This window comes from Aquila chrysaetos, chromosome 11 (assembly GCF_900496995.4).
Source record: "Aquila chrysaetos chrysaetos chromosome 11, bAquChr1.4, whole genome shotgun sequence".
NCBI classification, from domain to species: Eukaryota; Metazoa; Chordata; class Aves; order Accipitriformes; family Accipitridae; genus Aquila; species Aquila chrysaetos.
The window spans coordinates 12,135,009-12,159,399 of NC_044014.1; the positions used below are offsets into that span (position 1 = coordinate 12,135,009).

At 53.8% G+C, this 24,391-nt stretch overlaps 2 protein-coding genes across 5 annotated transcripts in view; one reads left to right on the plus strand and one right to left on the minus strand.

The window, feature by feature from the left end:
- Window positions 1–8,132, minus strand: part of MXI1 (MAX interactor 1, dimerization protein) — a 57,976-nt gene extending 49,844 nt beyond the window's left edge. Inside the window, exon 1 of the mRNA XM_030031563.2 lies at window positions 7,819–8,132. Coding sequence (XP_029887423.1) covers window positions 7,819–8,002 — 184 coding nt within the window. The 5' untranslated portion in view covers window positions 8,003–8,132. The remainder of the gene's footprint in view (window positions 1–7,818) is intronic.
- Window positions 8,133–8,505: 373 nt separating this feature from the next.
- LOC115348598 lies at window positions 8,506–22,542 on the plus strand. 4 transcript variants are annotated; one of them, XM_030031521.1, is made up of 5 exons: window positions 8,506–10,750; window positions 10,883–11,050; window positions 11,548–11,908; window positions 22,266–22,371; window positions 22,462–22,542. In XM_030031521.1, exons 1-5 carry the CDS (start codon window positions 10,724–10,726, stop codon window positions 22,475–22,477), a joined length of 678 nt encoding a protein of 225 aa, XP_029887381.1. In that variant the 5' UTR covers window positions 8,506–10,723; the 3' UTR covers window positions 22,478–22,542. The 4 variants fall into 4 exon arrangements, with proteins under 4 accessions (XP_029887381.1, XP_029887383.1, XP_029887382.1 ...); XM_030031523.1 differs by lacking the exons at window positions 22,266–22,371; window positions 22,462–22,542 and adding an exon at window positions 11,995–12,514; XM_030031522.1 differs by lacking the exons at window positions 22,266–22,371; window positions 22,462–22,542 and adding an exon at window positions 11,995–12,514 and having other exon boundaries at window positions 11,548–11,901.
- Window positions 22,543–24,391: the final 1,849 nt, after the last annotated feature.

The following is a 24,391-nucleotide window of genomic DNA, read 5'->3' on the forward strand; positions in this document are numbered from 1 at the left end:
ATTTGTTTTGTTTCTCTTAAGATGGGACAGTTGAAGAATAAAGGAAGCTGGGACACCTTCAGAGACATACCTCCCTCATTCTGCACTGCGGAAAAGCAAGCCCCAGCCCTCACTCAGGCAGGACAGCCTCTGTTCACGTACCTACACCGAGCCAGACCACAGCACTTGTAAAAATTGGCTTTTGTGTGGGGCAGAACTCAGGGAAGGAAGTATTTTCTCTCTCCCCACCTCTTTTTGCTACACTGGAAACTGCCAATAGAGCAGATTGTTAAAAGCACATGGAAAGTTTCAAATTTGAGCAGTCTCAGGGAGTACTTTTATGATCTTGGATTACTCACAAAGGGAAAAGGACACAGGTGCACACACCACTCTGCAACAGCGGGGTTAATGCAAGAGCATTTCTGGGCTGTAACTGTGCTTCATCTAACCTGCTTCCAAAACCAGGCAGCCATTTGCCTCCCAGGATTAGCAATACTAAACATTAAAAAAACCCCAACACTGCCCCCGCCCCCCCCCAAAAAACCATGATGAAGCCCCAAAATCACTGCAAGATAGGTTCTTGTCAGCATCCACCACTCGTTTTTCTGATGGCACATTTGGAGATAACGTGGTGCCACTTTAGGGATTAAATAGGGAAAGCCATGGCTGGAAAATGAAGGGGTAGTTTAGGAACATATCAAAGTGTCAGCCTCCTGAAGCTAGTTCAATATACAAAACAAGAGAGTATGAAGGAGGGGGACACTGGTACACACAGTGAATTAAATCAGCACTGGAATGAAGTAAGAGCAGGATCAGTTCTGTGTGAAATGATGTAGGATCAGCTCTTCCATTTACACATCAGCTCAGCTTCCAAGTCTTTGTTTCTGAAGTAAACAATGTACAATTAGAAAAAAAATTCTGTGTGAAACAAAGACAAATTTGAGAATAAACTGTGGGACATCTTCCCAAAGAAGGAGCCCTGAAGAGGCAGGCAAGCCAACCACGGAGCCACAGCAGATCTGCAAAATCTTTCAGTCGCCATCCCAAGTGCTCGTGTGGGCAGGTCAGCCTGCAAAATGCCAGAGTTGTATATGAGAGAAACAAAAGTGGGTGGAAAGTGAATGGCACGAAGGGGCCCGATGCTATTCAACTGCTGACCAGAAACCCCCCAAAGTCACATTTTAAATGTGGTTGAGCAATCCACAGGCAACGCTGGGGAGGGGCTAAGGGAAGAGTATTTTAGGGGAGAATGAGATCATTTAATTTAGTGGCTCCGAATGATCTCTAAGTACAGTTTTCTGATTATAAGTGCTTGCTGCTTGGCATCCCTTCTGGCAGCTGTGATTCACTTTCATTGTGTGTTCTGCTGCTTCGCCCTTTAGAAAGGGGCTTTTTACATTTTATTAAATGGCACTTCGGCAGCCCTCCATTTCCAGCCTTAATAATGGATTTGTTAATCTCCCTGATAGCCTTTCCCTCCTCCTTAGCAACAATTTAAATATCCAAGAAGAAATCTGCAGTGCAGAAATCAATTAATATTTACATCTGAAACGCTGCTGTACTATTTTAATCAACTAGAACAGATGTGGTCTGTTTTATACCAACATCACCATCACTTGCATTAAACTAGCATCTTCCATCAGGGAAATCTTCTAAGAGCTTTCCAGAAAGTAATGTTTCAAGCTTCTCAAACCTGCAATGACTTTAGCTCTTTTCTTTCCACTCTGCAGGAAGGGAAACTGAGGTGTAAGCAGCATAATCGCTTGCCTGAAGACACACCCTTAGCCAGAGGTGGAACAGGAACACAGCTCACGAATCAAGATGCCCAACCCTCTGCTTTGAACACAAAGCTTAGAAATAACACAATGCTTTGCAATGTCGAAGTTATTTTCAATAAGGGCAATGCCTTTGGTTAAACTGCCTAGTTTCCCATCCCTTCTTCAGCTTTTTCTAAAATCCTCCTATTCCCAACTCTTTGCAACCTCTGGGGGGAACATAAACATGGCAACAGTTGCAAGAGCTTCCTTTGCCCACCTTCACACAAACCCTGCAAATTCTTAATATTGCTTTCAAAGCCTTGAAACCTAACACCCCTGCAACCAAGGCACAAACAGAGATCCCCAGTAGGAATCATTCTCTGCTGCTCCTAAATTAGTGAAAAGATTCATTGATTCCCCAAATTTCTGAGGACAGCAGATCCATAAAACTCTTCAGTTTTTCTAGCCAGGGGAACAATGGCTCTGGCATACCTGAATATCCCACCTACCAGCACACACTGTAACAACCAGGTCTCTGTTCTTGTACTCATGACTGTAGCAGCTCAGCATCGGAGAACTTGCAGCGGCGGGCTGGAGAACATCCCAAGTCCCACCTACTCAACACCCTTCCAATGCTTGCAATACCGTCAGTAAGGGACCTACACCGCCTATAGGACGTGGCCTCATTTCTTATCCATGAGCCTCATTCTTTCTCAAGGCATCAGATAATCCCTTTCAGCACTCCCACTGGTGCCTGGAACCCATCCACTGGTGAGGACAGACGTTTCTCAGAGCCAAACCACCTGGATATCCAAGAGTCTGAATAGGAATAAAGCACATGCTGTATACCTCACTCTGGTTCGAAGAGCAAGCTCTGCCAATCAATAAGGCAAAAGCCACAGGTGCACCGGCTCTTGGGGCTACTTGCTCCTTTCCTCTGGGAGATGTTTTGCTCTGTTTTCAGACCTGCGCTGTGCCTCAGTTTATTCTGAGTCAGTGACTTATTCTGTGACTTTGGTCAAGTCACTTGACTGATCCAGCTGCAAAATTAAGTAAGAGGACCTCCCATGAGAAAAAAATATATCATATACAGGATGGGGTCCCTCAGCTAAATAAGAAGAAGGTAGGGTTCTCCAGGCAATGGCAGAAGGTACTTCTCCACCAGCTCTCAGGATGCTCTGCTGACAAAGGATGTGATCGGTTCTCAGCAGCACTTCTGGCACAGTCCCACAGTTTTACCTCCGCCCTATCATTTCTCCTGCTGTGGCTTCCTTCTGAATTTTACGCTGAGGCCCAAACAGCATGAGTCAAAATAACCCAACCTGGAAGTGGCTAACACATGAATCACTGTGGCCAGGTCACGAACCAGGAGGAATGAAAGGGGTTTATTTTGAGCTGGATGAAAAATATATAAATAAAGGAGCCCTGTACTGCTCCATATATCACATCACCGTAAGATTCAAGACCATCTATACTGACCTTGAGCCACATGTTCAGCCCTCATTGATCCAATGGCACCTCTGCACACAGACTGAAGGCAGTCTCGGCTCCTTCTGCCCTCCGCTAATCATAGTTTTCTGATACTTCTTTACTTTGGCGTGTCAGAGAAAGACCCCAAACAGCACATAAACAACGGAAGGCGACACATGACAAAGATACTGTTGACTCACCCTCAAGGCTCAGTTTTCCTCTCCTTCAGAGAGGATTATTCAGAAGCAAAGGACAAATCTAAGGTCACCCATTTGTTATTCCTGGTCAGAAGGTCAATAACCATAGCCAGCACTTGAAGAAGATCTAGCTATCTTCCGTGAGGGGCCAAAGTCCGCTGTCCCATGCGTGCACACCTCTACTAGACTTGTGAGTAAGGACACCACTCTTACAGTGGCTTGCTCGCCTTCATGCTTTTAAAAGAGGATATGGCAACATAGGTCTGTATCTGTAGTGAGATCAGTATATATTACATACCATGTCTATTACAGGTAAGTCATCATATCCGAAGAATTCATCACGTGTTTATGCAACTCCTACTGACAAAAGCGTGAGTCCACACACACAAAGGGGATGCTTGGCACGTACTAAAACTTCAGCTGAGTTTACTCCAGGTCCCTCTAAAGACATTTTCCAAACTCCAGCATTTCAGCTGCTACAGATTTCCAGCCATGCTTATTCATGAAGTGGCATTTGCAGAGGTTACAGATACACCAACAGAGCTGCCCTCAGCACAACTTCCATTTCTGAAAACAGCCACTGTAATTTTTTTCATGTGATGTTTCTATTCCTTAGATACCAAGCTTAAATTTGTAGAAACAGGTCATTTGGAAACCTTTCATGTCAGTTAGCAAGGTGTGTTGGGATTGGGTTTTGTGGTCTCACCGTAAGAGCTGCAGCAAGCAGGCAGGCAGCACTGTTATTCATTTCCAGAGGCTCAACTGGAAAAATAATTCAGTTATATTTCAGTAGCTAAAATAATCCAGTTTACCCAAGCAGTCTGATAACAGAACTCTAGGCTCCCTCGTCACCTTACCGTAATACAGATAATTTTTATTCCAATTTTTTTTTAAGGCAAGTGAATACTACAAGGGTGGTTTCACTGCTGGTGCTGAAAGGGCAACCGTGAAGCATAGTCTCCACCTGCCATAGCCCTGACGGTACCTCCTACTCTGCTCCGTGGCTCTCAGCCCTGCGGTTCTGTTTCCATACCATCCAGCCAACCCATAGCCCCTCTGCTATTATTCATGACCACGATGATGGGATGTGGGATTTATAAATGCAAAAAAATCATCTCCTTATTTCTCCCTGGCCACCAAGCAGGTAGGAAACTCCTGCCTTAACTGGAAGTCCTGCCCTAGACATGGAAGGCTCCGCCACCCACCTCACACCACTGACCTGCAGGCAGAGGTGGGAAACCAGTGTGTTTTGGGGGGCAGAAAAGGGCCTCGTAGCTGCTCCTCTACCACCAGAAGGTGTGACATGCACACTCTGGGATATCCAAGGGTTTGGATCCGCAAGAGACAGGGTTGCCTCTGCGTCTCAGGGGGCCCTTCTATCAAATAGCATCCACTCCTCCTTGGGACAGTGTTTTAGAAAGGTGAACAACCGGGTACAGCCACCAAAGGCTTGGAAGAACAAATGTGGGCACTGAGCGCGGTTTATCAGAAACTGCGTAGAACTACTAGGAGAACCACCTGACCTCACCCAGCCATAACAGCCCTTCCTTAAATTCCTGCCTTTGGCTCCCGAAGCCCTTCACCTTCCACACAGCTGCGATGCTGATCCCAGCCAGCATCCCGGTGCTTCACCCAGCCCTGTCCCCTGTCCTGGCCAGGAGACAGACATCTACCTGTTACCTCTGCTTTTTTTAAGACTGTGTTTCCTTGGGGCAGGGCACTGTCATTCCCCTACGTGTACAGCACCTAGCCCAACAGGGCTGTGACTCAGCCACCTTCCTGATGGGAGTAACACCAAAATAGCTTGTTACAGCCCTGTGTAACACTGCGGTCAAATGACCTGGGCATCCTGCAGGAAGCAGGCGAGCACTGAGTCTGCTGCAACCGAGTTCGGCCTCAGTCTCCATCACCAAACTTTTTTGAGCTGGTCTCCTCTGTTATTGCTAATTGCCAGGTCAGAGACTGTAACGAGGAGTGACCAGCCATTACCGACGTCTCTGCCAGGCCACCAGCACGGGGTGCACTGAGCAATCACTCCTGCGCTGGCAGATGAAAGGGCATAGTGTCTATCCTCTTGGTGCAATAACCTGAGCTCTGCATGCAAATCTCTTCCCAGTAAGACTATGTATATATGTTAGGATATAATCCTCCTGCTTCTGCAGCTATTCCTTAGTTCAAATAGGGCCCGTAACGCTCAGAGATTGTTTTCCAATCCCAGCAGCATTTTTCTTTGTTTGGGAGCAACACGTAACAGCTGCCTGGTTTACGACGGTCACGTTCTGAACAGCACGTTCGATAGTTGAGCCTTCGGTTAAATGGGACTTTTCAACCTAAAATGTCCTGATAGCAAATTAAAATATTGAAAGGTTTTGCAGAATTGCCTAATGAAAGTGGGGATTTTCAGTACTATGACCATGACGATTGTTAGTGAAAGCTTCAGTGAAAACAAGTGCTCAGGAATGGAGCTGTTTGGATGGAAATACCTCTTTTCAAAATTTAGCAATAAAAAATCCTGTATCCTGCTGTCCTGCTCATTTTCCAGTTCCAAACAAGGAACCGCATAAAATGATGCATTTTTAAATGGAGCGTTTAAAAGATCAGATACTATCCATCTCAACGGCAAGAAAAATTCTACACCCCCCCCCCCCCGAAAAAAAGCACAGTTTTGACCGTTCCCCTGGAAGACAAGAGCACTCTTAAAGAAAAAAACAAAACCAAACCAGCGGTCTCACACTTGATTTCCAAAGCAGCGATGCTGCTGCTTTCACACGCAAACCCGATTTCTGCTGGTAACTCCTGTCATTTTCCTGCTCGCGGCCACCGGCCGCGGTGCAGCTTAGCTCCTCAGACGCAGGGCTTTGCAGATTCATTACGAAACAACGATTAGCACGTGAGAAAAAAAACCCACCTCAATATTAATTCAGCTTTGGAAAACAGCAAATATCAGCCTGGATTTGTTCCGGGCAAGCAGAGAACAAGGGCTTTCAGCCCATCACCACCACAGCTTTAGTGGCAGAGCAGCTTCTCCGCAGCGGGATCCCTTTCCCTGGAAGTCTGCGTGCACGCAGCTGTTCCCGCAGGACAAGGGCACCCTATATTGTCACCTGCGTGGGACCTATAGCTGCCATGGGGGGGTGAGCGGCAAGGGGAGGGTGACGGCGTGATGGAGACTCGGGGCGAGGGACTCGCTGACCCCTTTGTAAAGTTAAACGAAAAAGAAAACGCAGCACACGCTCCACGAAGAGGAAGAAAAAAGGGGAAAACAGAAAACTGGGGAGGAAGAAAAAACGAGGAAAAAAAAAGAAATAAAAAAAAAGAAACAGAAAATAAAATCGATGAAAATAAAGACTAAAAGAAAGAGTAACGGAGAAAGCCCAGGAAAACAAGGGCAAAGCGCCGGTGGGGGAGCGGAGCACGGGGCTCCCGGCGGCCTCTGCATGTGACACCCCCCGGGGGAACAGCGGCCCCCGGAGCCCCCGGGCTCGCCTCCCCCCCCCGCCGGGCCCCGCGCCCCCCCCGCCGCTCCGCTCCGCGCCCGCTCCGCGCCCCGCTCGGCAACGCGTGACGTCACACGGGGGACCCCGGCGCCGCGCATTGGCGGAGCGGGACGCGCGGCTCCGCCCCTCGGGAGGCCGCCGCCAATGAGCGCGGCGAGCTGCCTCCATGTGCGAACCATGTGGCTGCGGGGGCGGGGCGTCGGCGGGCGCAGCGCCGCGGGGCCGCGGGTGTCCGCTCCGCGCGTGGGGCTCCGCGGGCGCGCACCGCCGCGGGGGGCACCGCGGCCCCTTTGTTCCCAAGGCGGCCGTTCCCTACGGTGCCGCCGTCCCTCGCGGGCCGCGGCCCGCTCGGGAGGCCGCTCCGCAGGGGAAAGGCGCAGGCTACGCGTACCCTCCGCGCCCGCGGAGCAGGGGGCCGGCGGGCGCGACCGGCCGCCGCCCCGCACCGGGCGCTCGCCCTGCCCTGCCCTGCCCTGCGCTCCCCTCCCCGCCGGCTACCTGGCGAGCGCTGCCGCTTGCCTACGTGACTCTGCCCATGCCCCGGCGGGGGGAGCGGGGACGTGTCACCGCCTCCTCCCCCGCCGCTTCGGCTCCGCCACCGGCTCCGGCTCTGCGCGGGGCCCGCCGCCCCCCCCAGACCCCTCTCCGCGCCCCCCCTCCCCGAGAAGCGGAGACGCCCCCCGCCGTCCCGCTCCGCTCTCCATCCCAAACTTTTCCCCCCGGGGCCGGCCTCCCCGGTCGCGGCCGGTTGTGTGTGGGGGGGTGTCCCACGCGTGCCTCCGCCGCGGGGCGTGCAGGCCAGCCCCGGCGCCCTTTGTCACTGCGCCCCCGGCCCCTGCAGCCAGCCAAAAGTTTGGGTTATCGTTTTTCTCCCCCACCGCCGGTCACGCACACGCGCGGCCACGAGCCCACACTCACTTTTATTCTCCTTCTCGATCCGCTCCAGGTAGCTGGCGGCCTCCAGCAGCACCTGCACGTTGTAGAGGAAGGTGTCCATGCCCGCCGCGGGGCCCGTGTTGCAGATGTCCCCGAGGGGGCACCGGGCCCCTCCGGCCTCCCCCGCGCCCCGCGGCTCCCTCCGCGGCCGGCCGCGCTTCCCCATGCCCCGCCGCGCCGCCGCCGCCGCCGCCGCCTCCCCGTGCGGCGCTGCGCGCGCGCCTGTCCGTCTGTCCGTCTTCTGCCGGCGAGCCCGGCGGCCGCCGCGGTCCTAGCGCTGCCGCCGCCGCCGCCGCCCGCCCCGGCGCTCTGTCGCCCCACGGGCCGCCGCCGCCGCCGTCCCGCCCCCCCCCCCCCCCCCGCGGCTCGTCGGGGCGGCCCGGCCGCGCCTGCGGAGTGCGAGCGCTGGCGGCTGCCCGGCTCTCGGGGCGGGACCGGCGGGTCGCCCCCCCCCCGGCAGCCCCGGGATGTCCTGCACAACCCCCCCCGGCAGCGGCAACGACCCCCTGGAACCGGGAGGGGGGGGTGGTGGGGGTGGCACCGCGCCCCCGGGGACGGTGGCACGGCGCTGGCGGGGACAGCGTGGCGGTGGGAGCCCCGCCGCACCCAGGACACGGAGGCACGGCCAGGCCCGCGGTGCCCCTTGTCACCCTGTGTCACCTCCCGTCCCTGCCCGGGGACCCCGGGTGACAGGCGGGCTGGGGGTCTCTGCTATGCCCAGCCCTGGGGGTGCAGCCCCTGGGTCCGGCAGACCCCCGGCACGAAGTACCGGCGGTTTAATATCAAATTACTCCTGCTTTTTTGAGCGATGCCCCCCAGAAAGCCCTCTCTGGGTTCAGGCTCCAAAAGCAGTTAATAAATTAATTCTCTCCGAAGCGAATCGCAGCTGGAGAGCAGGCAGGGGACGCACCAGCCTCCCCCCAACCCGGGGTCAGGGCCCGGCACGCCGTGGCTGGGGCATATCCTTATTTTCCCCTTGTTTTGCATCCAGGCAGGTGGAGAACGAGCACCTGCGCCCCGGGGAGAGAGCGCAGGACGTGACCCGGACTGAGGAGGAGGAGGAGGAGGAGGAGGAAGGCGAGTCTTCGCACTTCCACAAACCGTCCGCGGTCTCGGGCCTGTGAGTTTGGAGGGGACAGCAGGAGGGGACCCCGCTGGCACCGGGCCGGCAGCAGATGCCCTCCGACACCCTCCTGGCTCCGCTTCCACCCGCGGCGGCAACGCCCGAGCCGTGGTGCTACACCGGCAGCGCGAAACCCCGCTCCTGCCCGGCCGGTCGGGTCGGTCTGGATCCGCGAGGAGCCCTGCGGGAGCGGCCAGGGCGAAGCATCGCCCCAGAGATGTGCTGGGGTGCGGGGACCTGCTAATGCCCGGCTGCCGTGGGGCTCCGCGGGCCTCGCGGGGGCCAGCACTGGCTGGAGGTAAGGAGAGAAGAGAGGTCGCGGTGGTGTTTAAAAGATGACCTATTAGTAAGTGTTAATTGGTACCTGGAGCCTGCAGTGTCACAGGCACCTGAATCATCCGAGAGGGGACGATGCCCCAGACGGCAGCGCGTGCAATGAAGTTCCTCCGGCTCCCAATTGCTGGGAGCCAGCAGGCTATTTTTGGGAAGCATGGCTGCAGGATTTTGTCGGTCACGCGCCCTTCCCAGGGCACGTGCCGGAGTTGGGCTGGCTCTCCAGGCGGCTCAGCCCAGCCTTTCCCGTGGCCGCATGGTACCTCTGCGCTGGCAGCAGCACGTGGCCGACTCGTTCTTCCCAGGCTGCTGCTGCGTCAAAGATGCCATGACTTGTCCCGTCACCGCGTTTGGCAGAGTGACGCTACTACCACCCAAAACGGGCTGATGGATGGCACGGGATGGACCGGCAGTGCCCGGAGGTGGGAAGTCCTGGGAAAATTAGGAAGCGGTGGGGCATGATGGATGAGCTGGGTTTAGCCGTGGCCTGGAGAAGAGTGGGGAAGGCAGAGGTGAGAGCTCGGTGTGCCGGGAGCGGAGCAGCACAGCGGGCGTCCCGCCATCTGCAAGAGCAGGATTTCAGCTGGAAGAGCATGGGTTGACCAGAGCAGGGGTGGGGGTGGGAGCCCAGCTGAGCCATAAAGTACATCCAGCCAAGCAAAGGACTCAAAATGTACTTGGCTTTTACAAACTCCACTAACTAGCTGAGATAAGACACGATTCCCACTTTACAAGTGTGCACCGGCAAACACTTCCATTAAAACATCAGGCAGAAAGTCTCTGGCTCTCTAGTTGCGCAGAGACTGAGCTGGCAATGTGACTCTGCTCTAACCAGCCCTGGCTGCATCCACTGGAAACCTGGGCACAAGCGGCTGCCCAGCTTGGCATAGTGCTGAGGGCATCTTTCTGCCTGCTCACCAACGGGGAGAAGGCTTTCTGTGACCTAAGCTTAAAGTCTGAGAAGTCGTTACTGAAAACAGATCAAAGGCAGCAGAGGCAGCCAGCATCAGATTGCTTAAAAATCACGAGTTAAAAATCTCTGCCCCTCTCCCAGAAGAAGATGAGGATGCGTACGGTCATCTGGAGTTCATACTGTAGATCCCGTGCCTAATGGCAGCATCCTGTTACCTACTGCATTTCTTGATCCTCCTCATGCACCTGTGCAAACCTTCTGGGATTTTTTGAATGCTTTGTATGAATTGGTGCTGATTCAGCCGTTGGTAGCAGGTAGTCCTTTTCCCAGTGTGACATCCCCAGGGTTTGAAGCCAGAATGATCATAATTTTGATTCCCTTCCCTTCTAGCTTAATTCTGAGATTTTTTTTCTTTAAAGTTACTTCCACAGAGTAAAGTGATCTGAATTATAAGTCTCCTCAAACAGCTTGCCCTGGAAGGGTTCAAGCAGCTCCGCCGTGGCTGGCCAGGCTGCGGGATGTCCCCGACGCCCCCGAGAACCGTGGTGGGTCTGGCCCAGCATTAAGCCCCAGCTACCAGCTCCAGAGCTCCTGTCTGAGGGGGACCATGCCCTGGACTCTTTGATGCTCTGTTTCTCCTAACATTTTTTCTCTGGGCATCCATCCTTGTCCGCCAGTGGCAGTACGCTGAGTTGGCCTGGCTGTCCTCGTGCTTTGCTGTGGTGGCCCCAAATCACAGCTCCCATCTGAATCCCGGCAGCCCGTGCACAGCTGGGTCCTTGGTGGAGAAGTGTTGGAGGCTGCGCCTGGACACCTCCCATGGGGACGGTCCTTGTCCCCATGAGGTTTGTACTCGGAGACAGCCCAGGGCAAAGCACAGCTCAGGCTCTTGCCCGTCAGTGATGCCAGGAGGTGCAAGAACACTTCCCTGTCCTGTCTGCTCCTGGGACAGCAGAGGGTTATGGCGTTTGTTAGGGAATGGCGTAGGGAGATCCCAGCATTTCCAAGGGAATGGTCCAAGGGCAGGATTTCCAATGGAACTGGCTCAGGAGAAATGGGGTTTCCAGGGGATATGGGCTGGGGAGTACATTGCAAAAAAAGGGGCGGGCAGGGGAAAGCACACAGACGGATCAGAGAGGCAACGCAGAAGGAGCGATAAGGGAGGAGGTTTTGCAGTATCGCCAGCTCTGCACGTCCAGCAGCTGCGGTCCAGCACCCTCATCCATGGCAGCCTTCTAAATACAGCCAGTTAAGGGCGTGCTCTCTTTATTTGCCTTCTCCTTTACTTTGTTTAACCTTTGAGCTCACCCTGAAGTCTTATTGTCAATTTTTTCTCTGCAAGGCGATGGTGGAGCTGCTTCTCGGACAAAAGTGGAGGGACCGAGTACAGCCCCGTGGGCCCACGGGAATGGGAGATGGGGTGAGCCAGGGCGAGCCACTGGCACAGCCCCACTGCCCACGCCATTGGCACGGCTGCCGCTGCCCGGGCATGTTGCCAAAGCATCGCTCACCACGTGGGAGATCCCTGGACCTTTTACCAGCAGCCTGTGGCCGCATGCTGCCCTCAGTACGGCATGGCACGGCAAGGGGAGCGTGGCCCAGGGGTGCGGAGGTCAGGTGCCTGTGCTGCTGCTGCCAAATTCACACTTGTGGAAGTGGGAAAAAGAGCCACCCCATCATTCGGGCATTGGGCCAGGTAAGAGGTAAGATTGCCGGAGTGCTTTTGTTTTGGAGTGCTTTTATTTTGCAGTGCTCCGTAACACAGCAAAGTGTGGGTTTATGTGCAAAGCTGCCCGGCGGTGTGAGTTGCCATGAGAAACCATCGGGTTAAAGTGTGAGCATCCCACTCCGTTCTGCAGTGGGCATCTCGTGCGTGCGTGTCGTGCCCTCGTTGGGCCGAACAGTGAAAAACACAGCCACTGCTCTGAGCGGGAATGGTGAGTCCCCTTCGGTGGGTGTATTTTGATATTGTTCTGGTGGTATCGCGCACTCACAGCCGCGATTTCCCCACCTCGCAGGTGTTACCTGTTCAGTTTGTTCCAGTGGCAGCACCAGGTTAAATCACCCCCTGGACAGACCTGGCAGGGTTTGGAGAGGGTTTGAAAGGGTAGGGGCCAGGACAACCCTGGGTTTCAGTCTGCAAAGGCTCCTAGAGACACCTGCTCTCTCTCCTTTCCAGCTAATCCCATTGTAATCCTTTTATAAAATTTCACCTGCCTTTAAAAGTCTGCTGCTGCCCTTTTGGAAGGACGAACCTGTTTTCCAAGCGATAATTGCACTGCCCATCTGCCAAGGGCAGGCATATCTCACTGCACAAGAATGATACCAATATATTAAAAAATTGTTTGGAGGACTATCACATGTCTTCTTTTTTTTTTTTTTTTTTTTTGTATGGACACAGTTGTTGTTGTGGTGATGGGCTAGAGCTCGTCTGGAACAGCTGTACCCTGGAAGGAGAGCAGATCTCTGATGGATCCTGGGTGAATCCTAAAGGCTCGACTTCACTGTTGGACCCGGCAAGATGAGCTCAGGCCCGAGCCAAGAAGCTGCTGCTGCTGCTGCTGCTGCTGCTGCTACCAGGATGGTTATTCCAGCAGCGCTAGTGGGCACTGTTAGCCCTCGCAGCCCCTTTGGGTTCCCATGTGGGATGCCCAGCAGTACCCCAGCACTGCTGCGTGTGGGTCGGGATCTTCCCGCACCACCACCTTCACAAGGACACGCTGTGGGTTGCAGCAGGGAAGCAGGAAGCCTCCATCCCTGCTAAGAAGCATGGCTACAAGGAAGAGCATTTTGTTTTTCAGCGTTTCTTTTCCCACTCTGATACCAGCCTTTTCACTTCCAAATATCCAGGCGCTCATTTTTTCATTTGCAACCTGGTTTGCAAAAAAATCAGCCCCTGGACTTGGCATTCAGCAGTGTGTCAGGCCGTAGGGGTTTGCTTTGCAGATGAGTTCCATCCCGGGAGATGTGTTACTACCAGCACTATTTGTGGTCAGCCAAGTGGCCCCAGCCCAACAGCGAGCGCAGGTGGTGCCCGGCTCCTCACCCAGGTGCGATTTAATCGGGGTACAGAAATCTGCCAGCACAGAGAGATGCACAGAGGTCAGTGAAATCTTGTATTTCATCTTTTTGGTTTCCCATCTTTGTTGGTGACGATTCATGATCCTGCTAAGGCCACCGCGGAAAGTTTTCTCCATCATCAGAGGTTCAAAGCGTGGTCTCTGTAGGGTAGCCAAAACCAGCCTCGGGGTCTGGCTGCCAACCGGTTTGGGCTTTAGGAGGTCAGGGAAGAAGCGGTGACCAGCATTGGGCTTCCCCGCCAGCCTCTGTCCCCTGTGCGCCCACAGCACGTCCATAAAACAGCTCCCGAGCCCCCGGGTGCGGGTGCAGCAGTCCATCAAAGCACCAGCGTTTCTCCAGATGTTGGGGACCCAGCCAGCTCTCGGACACCTCCCAGAGCTCCCTCTTTCCTGATGACACTCATTCTGTTGGTGAGTTATTTATGGGGAAGAATCCAGCGTTACTGATCAAACATTTCCCTTCTTCAAAGAAAAAAGGGAAAAGGCTCATGGCAAGAAAAAAAAACTTGAGGAGAGGTTTAAAGAAGATGTATTTCTTCATGTTCCAATCAGAATATTTTTTTCACTTTTTCAAAGCACGGAGAAACCTCATGGGCCATCAAACACCTATCCTCATTTTGAAGAGGAAGAGCAGAAGAGGAGTGTTCCTATTTTCATTTCCCCTATGATATTAATCTGATTTGTTTCAAACTTTTAGATGAAAGTTTCCAGTTCAACCCACGGATTTTGCAAGGAGTCAGCCGGGAAGTTTTGTGGGCAACGTTTTAATGGCCTGCGAGTATCTCTGCTCCTGAGCATCCTTCACTAGTCAGTAATTAATAAACCAAACTCTCCCCAGCACTGGCTACAGGCTCTCCCGCCAGGCCCTTGGCTGCCAGCCACTATTGCCGCCTGTTGTCCCTGGTCCCCAGATGTGACACGGGACCAGGATTTGCAGCAGGGCCACACGTCCCTCTGTGAGGAAGGTAGACGTTTGCAGCCAAGGGTTGCGTCTCTCCTTAGAGATGCTGTCAGAGCCTGATTCTCCCTTGGCCGGACCTGGAGTGGGGGGATGCATCCAGCCCTCTGTTATGAAGCCATCGTTACGCTGACCTTTCACTTCACCAGTTGCTCCCTAGATTTAAACAAGAGATCAGAATGACTTGGAGGTGCCCCAGGAGGATGGCACTTGTCAGTGTTTCGGGTGCCTGCTCCAGCAGCCCTTACGCGTGGGGTTGCTCCTTAGGCTCGTGAGCGGTCCTGATGGCTCTTTGCTGGGGCTCGGGGAAGTGCCGTGGTTTCGCTGGGGGAGGTTCATGCTGCCCGGCGCTGCGGCGGGCACAGCAGGCAGCAGGGAGGGCGCATCGCCTTTGCGATCTGTCACTTGATGCTCTCTTTTTTTTGTGTGCTAGAAATCACTAAGCTAGAAATGGTGTTGAAGTTCCCTCTTGCCTGCCCCTGTCTTGCCCAGCCATACTGTTTATCTCAGATCCATTTATGCTGCTATTATTTACAGTTTCATCCTTCTAGTACCTCTAAAGCTTCTCCTCCATTTCCTTTGAAATCTCTCCTTGCAAGCTACCTGTGTGGTGACTCCCGATCTCCTCCGACATTCATTAAGCAAACCTGAGCTATGATCTCTCCTCTTACAATAAGCATTTTTTTATTCCTCCCCCCTGCCTCCTAATTGCCCTCCCTGCTCTCCATCTTTGCAATTGTAAGTTTTCCGTCTCGGAGGCTGTGAGCTGGCACAAGCTCTTCTTGGCTCTTACTGGTTCTTTTTGCTGTTCGTGTCTGGCCTTTCACAGTAGTTGCTACGCAGTAGTAATATAAAAATAATAAAGAATTTTTTCTTGCCCACCCTTAAGGGAAAGCACACATATGGTCTAAAATTGTGTTGCGCCAGCAGAAAAAAGCACATCTCTTGGTGGGTGGATTCACTGCTGAATATTCCCGGCAGGTCTGGGTGGCTCCATAAGGGGTGGATGGGATCTGCCGGGGTGGGTGAGAGGATGGACGTGGCAAAAGGCCCGAGACCGTGTCCCTGGTGAAATGGGCCAAGTGGAGGATCTAGTTCTCTGGCTGCTGAACTGAAAACTTTACACCACTCCTAGGAATAGACTGATTGATCCTCGAGTCTAGGCTGGTGGATAAAGAGAAGGTCATTTGACATTGCTCCAGGCAGGAAGAACTTCTAATATTTGCAGTGTGCAATTTTGCAGGCACTGTTTTTTTGGTTTTTATGTTAAACTCGATGTCCGTGACATCCAACGCATCGCTGAGATTTGTGCTTTCTGGGCCGGGGCTGTGGGACCGTTAGGACAAGCCCTGCAGGATGCACTAGGGGAAGAGCATGGAAACAGGGACCCACACCTCCCAATGGATGGTAGTTGGAGCCTCTTCTTGCTTTTGAATACCTTGTGTACCTCCCCCCAGCTGGCCTTTTAACTGATTTCATAGCAAATAACCTCCCAATCCCCCTGTGTTTTGATGCATTAGCTCAGGATGGGCTTCCCAAGGCCCTGACAGCTATGAAACCACACATCCCTGGGACCATGCACAAATTTTAGCTGCTCAGGTGCCTCATTCTTCCCTTTCATCCCCCTGGGTCTCATGTCTCAGCAAGCTGGCTGCAGAAAATAAAGCCTAGAGGAAGAGAAAGGCAGTGGCTTTACGAGGAGAAACGTCCTGGGAGGTTTCCAGCTGTTCTCCCACAAGATGACGGAGCGCACGGAAACAACGCCCAAGGGTTCAGAGGGACAGGGGCTCGGTTTCACCCTCCCCCGGGCCATCCCTTCAGCAATACCTTATTTCTGCTTTGCCAAAGCTTTCAGAGCTTGGACTCATTGCACAGTCTGTACAAAGAGGAGATCCCGGCATATGCACAGAAAGTTAGTTCCCTTGGATTTCATGGCTAAATTGGGGTTTGCAATAGCTGGGGCTGGCGTTAAGGTGGGGAAATCCATCAGGGCACAGCCGATACTTGACTCCAGTAATGGTAGCAACAAAGTAATAGTGAAAAATTACCCGCTGCCCTTCAAAGGGGCTCCCCGGTTATTCTGAATAAAAGGATGGATAAAGGTTTAATTTTAAAAATTAATTAAATTTTAGAAAAAAAATGTGCTAAAGGGGTCACGCCCAGACCTGGTGTTACTGCTCGCCTGCAGCCAGGAGAAGGGGGCAGCGCCCAGGGAAAGACTGCAGGAGCCTGATGGGCACAGGCTGCTGGGGTGGCTTTGGGGGGCCGGGGGAACACAAGGATGCTGCGCTTGGCCCTACTGCCGTGCCACGGTAGGCAGAGGAAAGCAGCCCCTGGCTGCGATGCCAACAACGACGGAGACCAGCTGGGGAAGGGAGCACGTGGCTCGGAGGTGACAGCGCTTCCCGGGAGGAGCTCCGCTTCGGGAGGAACCTTGGGAGCAGCTGGTGCCACCAGCCACCGGCTTTGCCGGGCTGGTGTGGGAGCCACGCATCGAGAGACAACTCGTGAGTCTCGCGGTGTAATTAAGGTTGCCTAATGATTTCCTTCATTTCTCACCAGCATCTCCCTCCAACACCTCCGTGGCCTGTGGCGCGGCTCGCTGTGCCTCTGCGTGCCACTGGCAGGCAGGTGTTGACCCCAGGAGCTGGTGCGGGAGGGTTTCCTGGCACATCCCAAGAACAGAAAAAGCACAGGAGCATTTGGATGCAGTTTTGCTCATAGAATCACAGAATGGTTTGGGTTGGAAGGGACCTTAAAGATCATCTAGTTCCAACCCCCCTGCCATGGGCAGGGACACCTTCCACTAGACCAGGTTGCTCAAAGCCCCATCCAACCTGGCCTTGAACACTTCTACAAATGGGGCATCCGCAACCTCTCTGGGCAAACTGTTCCAGTGCCTCACCACCCTCATCTTTACTTGCTTGACATCCTAATATTCAAATACAAATAGACAGGCCCCGCTGCTCCTCAGAGCACCTGGTGTCGTAAGGGGAGGGCAAAACCAGAGGGGATCTGCCGGGTCATTTTTGTCCAACTATTCTGAGCAGCCGCGTCATATAATCCCCTTCACAAATTTCCCAGCCTCCCAGCAGCCCCCACCAGTTAATACCCATTTGTTCATGTGCCAACGTTATCTGCGGTTTAAAAGCTATTCTCTCTCCCCAGTATTTCCCTACGGCTTCCTCCTTGTCTTCCTCTGCCCCCTCTCACTGTAACTGAGGAGAAGGACTGTGCATCCTCCCGGGCTGATCCTGCCCGGCATCCTTTGCCTTCGCCCCAGCCGTGGCTGATGGTTGTACCAGTGCCACAGGCGAGTCACGGCATCTCGGCTCCAGGTTTGCTGCCCACAGCCACGCTGCATGGATGGCTTCCGATTTCTTTCCAGTCGACTGAGATCCCTGCGTCTTATGCCAACCGTGTCGCAGCAAAACCCGCTGCTGCCGGTCCCAACTCCCCTTTCGTGTGGGTCCAGGCTCCGCTGAGCGGGGGGGTGACATCCCCGGCCCCTCTGCTCCCCTTGGCCACCGCAGCACCCACTTTGCAGCTCATTCACTAATCCTCACCTGCTCCGGTTCCACTAACAACATCTCATATGGTGCTGTCAGATACGTGTCTGAAGAAGAGATTTGATCTGTTGCATTGCCTGGCCTAGAAAAATCTCTGGTTGTAAAGGACAAAATCAGCGTGACCTGTTCATTGCACTTTGGCTGTTGTTTCCTCCAAGACCCCAGATGCCATATGATCCCCCAAAGAGCAAACTGCTTGCAGAGTAAAACCAAATAAAATGCCCCCAATCCAATGTGCAGGGCAGGAGAGAGTGACTGTGAGTCCCTGGCAGGGCTGGCCAGGCAGCACACGCCTTGCTTAAATCAGCATCTGATGGTGGGCAACATCTTCAGCAGAAACATGTTTGCTCCATGTTACTGACTTGCTGCCCTGTGTTGGGTATTTCCCTTCCCGAGCCACCCTTTGTTCATTGCTCGCAAAACACCCTACAAACCTGCGGGTGTTGACTCTCAGAAAGCCGGTGACAGAGAGGAGTACAAATTATCTGCGCTGTATTTCAGAGTGCTGAACTCAGTGGCAGATGACTTGGTCCACATCAGCCAGTTTAAATCCTTGGCTGCCATGAGACTCCAATGCCAATTTTCTCATCACCTGCTCCAGCTGCTGGACTGCTTCAACATGAACATCACTTTGACGATGCTTAAAGATGCTATTTGCAAGGGTACCCCTCTAAATCTACCCAGAAATGCTTTCAACACCTGTGGGAAGCCAATTCCAGAGATCCTGGTTCAAACCTACCCTTGTTTATTTATATAACACTGAGAAAACACTCCATCCCGCAGAGAGACGGACCCCATCCCTCAGAGTGCTCACGGCCTCTGGGAAATGGAGAAAGAATGATTTATTGGGGTGCCCGGGATTAGCGACAGGATTCGTTGTCTTCAAAACAGTTGAGGTGATCCAGTGTTGGAGGTTGCGGGACGGAGACGTGAACGTGCTGCGGGTCACGGCGGGTGAAGCAGGATGGGGACAGCAAATCCCGCCTGGGGACGGTGCGGGAGGCTGGCGGGGTGGGACGGCACTGGCACAAGATGCCATAGAAAACCAGGGTTGATGTGATGGGCAACGGAGCTGAAGCACTAAATCGTACGGGGGCATACAGGACGTGGCCGCCCGGCACCACTGCCAGCGGGAACAGCCCGCAGGGCTGCAATGGCTGGAAAGCAGCCGGAGAAAGGCAGAGACGGAGACTGCAGGGCGAAAGCAAAGCGTCCCGTGGCTGCTGGTGAGCCAACCCAGCACCACGCAGGATGGGCATCGCCGGCCATTTGGGCTGAAGCCAAACCGGTGAAAACTCACTGGATCCAGGCATCATCCCTGCCCGCTGCCTGCCAAACCCTGCCCTGCGTGGGTTTCACCCAGCCGGGCAGCCAGACACGGCGGAGGTTAGAGGACAGACATAAATAAAAAGGTTAATATTTTCCACCCGTCTCTCCCAGCTGCCATGCAGATTGCAGCTGTTTCTCCCCAGTCATGTTGGCTGCAATACTTGTTGGGTTGGTATTTAATTGCCTCTCCCTAACGACGCATTAGGCAGGGTGTAATTTGCCGGCACTGGTCAAACAATACAGATAAACCCGGTTTGCACACAAAGGCAGCAGAGCGGGGAAACTTCGCCGTCTGATTCTGCTCCCCTTTGGAACCGGTGGCTCCAGACATGGGCGGGATGCGAAGCGACGGACATCTCGGTCTTCAGGAGGAGGAAGGAAAATGTCAAATAACAGGAGACTCCCGCCTGTGCTGCAGCGAGCTGGGGTGAAGCTGTAAGTGCCCCCAAGGTCACCAGGGCTGGGCTGCCGTGTGCCAGCTCAGGGGCTGGCCACGTGTTGTTACAGCTCAGCACATCCCTTTTCTTGGACTTCCTTTTCTTCTTCCTCAATTTCAGGTGTAAAGATATTTTAAGATTTCTCTCTTTGCTATTTTTTAACCTTAGTGGTGTGAACACCTATATGGGAGATGGCAACTTCGGTCTTGCTTGGGAATCACCCAGCTGGAGATTAAAAACCCAACAAGTCTTTAACTCAGGAGGGCTGCCATAACACCAATATGGGCCCTTGGTGTTTCTTAGGACCTTGGCTTCAGCAGAAGTAGGTAAAAAAGGAACAAAAAAGGGAAAGCGTCATCCCACAGCCACAACTGCTCACCCCGGCTCTGTAGCGCCGTGATGCTCCGAGCATCGCTGCTCTCCCCGGCTCCCCTCGCACCCCAGGGTTTGGCCAGGGGAGAGAGATTTCACCCAGATGCTATAGATAAATGAGAAGGAGGGAGTTAAAAATTAGCCTGCCCTTGCAATGTGAGCGCTGAAAAAGCAAAACACGCCCTTCCTTGTACTGGCCCAGGACACAGACCTGTGTTTATGACCATGTCTAATACAGCCATGTATTATAAAGAAGGATAGAAATGGGCAATCCCCAATATTGATACAGAGAGAAGGGCAATTGCACAGATCATGGGTGGATTTTAGTGTTCCTTAAATATTTACACAAACTACACTCTTAGTCAGAATTGCTTTTAAAGGACTGCAAATTTCCAGCATGCAGTGAGCTTTAAAATGCTTGGAAATGAAGTATCACCATTAAAATTAATTGGGGAATCACTTGGTTTTGGACATCCCAAGTATTTTTAGGACGGTGGGTGTGCGATCCTGCCTGCGCAGCAGTGACTCCCGTGGGTCACCCGCTTCGTGCGTGGGTCTGCAGGAACCCGAGTGCTCTGCCCTACCCTGCAGAGGGGAGACTCGTTTGGGATGGCACCAGGCTCCCGCATCCCATCCCCGGACCGCTCAGCATCCTCCTCCCGTCACTAACACACCACAGGCGGGCGACGAAACTGGCTGCTTCGTCACCAAGTTGCACATTAACACCCACACCTACGACGTGGGGTAATTTATGGGAAACTGTCAGATAACCCTGTCCCGGCGCCCGGCATCCTGGCACCTGGTACCTGGCACCCGGGGTGCGCCCGGGCGCAGGGTCCGCCACAGACGCCTCTTCGGACACAAGTTGGGAGGAGGCAAACAAACAACAACAACAAAAAAGGGGCTGTTTGTTTGAAGGTCTCTGGAACAGGAGGAGGAAATCAAGTGTGCGTCAAAATGGAAAAGCACAAAGCCAGCAGGGAAACGGGGTTTATTTATAACCTTCTAGAGGACAGCCACAAACAATGGGGTGGGCGTTTTTTATCCCACCCAGAAATGGAGTCCGGGTCGGTCTGTCGCCGACACGGCGGGACGGGCTTGCGGGGAGCCCCGGCCGAGCGCTCAGCCCGTGGGATCCGGGGGGGTCTCCAGGATGCGGCTCCGCTGCCTGTCCAGAGCCGTACGCCTGGCAGGCAGGCATGGGATGCTTGCCGGCTTCCTCCAAAGCTCCACCGCACCAAAAGCTCTACGTTGGCAATGGTAAAGAGCTGCACAGCGCCCACAGTGCATGTTTCCTCCCTCGGAGCACCCACTGGTGGGCAGGTTTGGGGGTAGGTTCCCATTCCCGTGCAGCAGCCGCCCTGAGCATGTTTCAGAGCCGGCGATGCAACAGCAAACCTCGCTCCTGCTCGTCGGGTGTCCGGGAGCTGTCTGACCGTACCGCACGGTCCTCTTTTCTAATGATTTTTCTCTTGCATACAGGGAGCGTACAGGTGAGCCATGGCCGGTGGCGGGTTGTGACCCAGTGCTGTTTCCCAAGCGCGGGAGCGGAGGCCGGAGCGGGCAGAGGTTCGGCAGTGCCGCCGGAGCAGCTCCCATTCGCTACGGTCCCGGCCGAGGGGCCCTTCACCTCTCCGCCCGTCCTCCAAGATATTTTAAAACAAGGCCAGGAGACGCAGCCAGCCACCCCGGCTTGTGGCACGCTCTACTGTGCAAAGTTTAAGCTGTGGTGGATGGTAAATTAAAGAGGACCCCATCAAGCCCTAGTGAAGGAACATGATGATCATCTCAGCCCTGTCTTACCCTTTCTTCCCTAGTCAGAAGGAACATCAATATCGTCTTCAATCCAAACATTTTGGAAAAGCACCCTCCCCAACTATTTAAGCTGGGGTTGTCCCTCCCCGTCCCCTCGCCACCACTCAGCCCTCGGACAGGAGCCAAAGCAGCCGCCGGAGCTGAGCCCCCTGCCCCGGCCCGGGGACAGGGGCTGGCGGTGCCGCGTCTGGACCTGGCCAGGGGTTCAACTGCTCCGCTGCCTTGGCTGTAGGGACAAGAGGGGCACGGCTGGAACCCAGAAAATCAGTTAGCCAGGTGTTTAAGGCCATGTGGGGAAAGCCGAGTGCATGGGTAAGAGCCCTGCAGAATGAGGCCCCAGCAAAGAAAGTTTGTGACTGCAGCTCCCTGCTGCCCAAGGCAATTTTATACACGTATGAAAATTAAATCTGTGTAATGGAATTTCTTCTACAGACTATTCTCACTTTAAAAATGTTCTTTTTTTAAAACAACAACATTTGCACAAATATTATTTTCCCCAGCAGGGATGGCTGAGGAAGACAGCAGTCCTGGAAAAGATGAAATGAAAAAGGAAATGACAAAGCTGTTTTTCATGAGAACTTTAGAAGCTTCAGTGCATATATACAGGTATCTGCATACACATGTATACACCCACCCCCATAAACACACGCTCCCATTTTTCCTATCCATGTTAAATGCTCTCTCTGACAACTGGAGCTGGATGAATGAGTAGCACGCAGAATTAATGAGACCGTCAAGGTAACTGACAGAGACAGAAAAGACACACCGTGCCAATGGAAAAGCAACGGGATGAAAGGAGCCATCAGGAACTTGACGTTATCCCTGCTGCCCGGCAAGCACAGCACTGGGCATCGCCGTACCCCGGCTCTCCGACGAGGCAGCCAGCCGGCGGGGAGGAGTATCCTTCCCGGCTGCTGGAGCTGGAGCGCAGGAGTGGCCGTCCCAGCCCCTGGCTGCAGCCCTGGCAGCACTTTGGTTAACACGGGAGCTAAGAGGTGCTGTCATTCCTGTAGGACCGGGGGAGATACAATGTCTAATCCTAAAATCAATTTGTAATCACATCTATCAAATTAGAGGCAGCTGCCAAAAATGGCACGTACACGTGCTTTCATGTTCCTCGAAGAGCCCGGCTGGCTTCACGCAGGAAAAGCTACTTAATCCATATGCTGGGTACAGGCTGACATCGGGGAATGCTCCCTGCGTGCCAGACCTTCTTTCTCCTTACGGGAATATGCCCCTTTTAATCTGAATTTTCCAGATATTAAGCCATTTGTAGGCTACTGAAACTTGGGCATTAGGGCAGGCAGAGCTTCCTTTGTGATTCGTTTGGTGGGGAAAAGTTTGTTGCTGACATTAATCTGAAGAACTTGCCCTTTTAAAACCTGGCTAAAAATGGGTTAGTTCTGGCTGCCTCTGCCTGCCCGTGCCCCAGAGCAGCTCAGAAAGGAGGGCAGCGTGCCCGGCACTCCTCCCGCAGCGGCTAAGATTTGGCTTCAGAATCTGTAGCAGCCAAGAGACGACGGTGACGGGAGCTGGGCACCGCAGCTCCTGCCCTAACGCTTCTCCAGCTGCCCCACAGCAGCCCGGGGCTGCACCGCACACGCTGGCCGGTCAGCGCGATGCCCAGACGGCAGTTGTACGGTGTAGGAGGCTCAAGCATCCCTGACAGCTCTATTGCAGAACTCAGATGTCTGTTCAAAGTTATTTAATTACGGTAAGAACCACTTTTCCTCTCTCAAAAACTGCCAGAGCTGGGATCACCAGGCAGGGATAATTTGCAGCCTCTCCTTCAAGCACCAACTTGGGCACGGAGAGGCTCCCAGCAAGGAGCATCAGTTCCCTGCCCAGCCGAGCGGGAGGAGGGCTCGGAGCCGCCTCTCACAGCATCCCCTCATTCCATTAGGAACGAAAGTCAAAACGCTAAAGATGCTCAAGATGACAAGTTTGTGCATTTCGTGATCTTGCCGCTGCAAAGAGCCATCGAATTTATTGACTCACGGAGACAAAACGGTGGGAGCCTGTGTCCTCCGCAGGCTTGGCGCGCCTTTGCATCGCACGCGTATCGTGCATTTCTTTAACACCCTCTGCGTGGTGTCTAAGGCTCTGTCGAGGCAGGTGCTGCTTTGCGTGCGGTGCAGACGGCATTTATATGGGCACCGAGGGAGCGCGGCACCGTGTTTCCACTCACCCAGACGCCACTCTGGTTCTTTCTTGTAATATCGATTTCTCAAAGTAAATGGTTTTTTTCTGAGTGTCTAGTAAATCAGCAGTATTGACAGCCTTGTTTAGATCTAAACGAGAGCAGGGACTGTATTTTGGGGGCAGCAGCGCTCCTCTGCTCTGGGGAGGGCAGCACCCGGGGTGCACCAGGATTAAAGGCCAAATCCTGATCTCGCAGGGGGTTAATGCAACGTGCGTGGCTTGCCAAAATCCACCCTGAAAAGGAACTGGTGGTGCACGACGAGCCTCAGCGAGCCGTGCCACGCCGCTGTGGGGTTCGGGGCGGCTGGAGGTGCTGTCTGGGAGCCCGACCCGCTCCAGGGGAGCCTTTGACCTGCTCGCATGAACCCTCTGCAGGTCGAAGGCTCAGACGAGATTATTTTCACACAGATAAAGGTGCTGATCC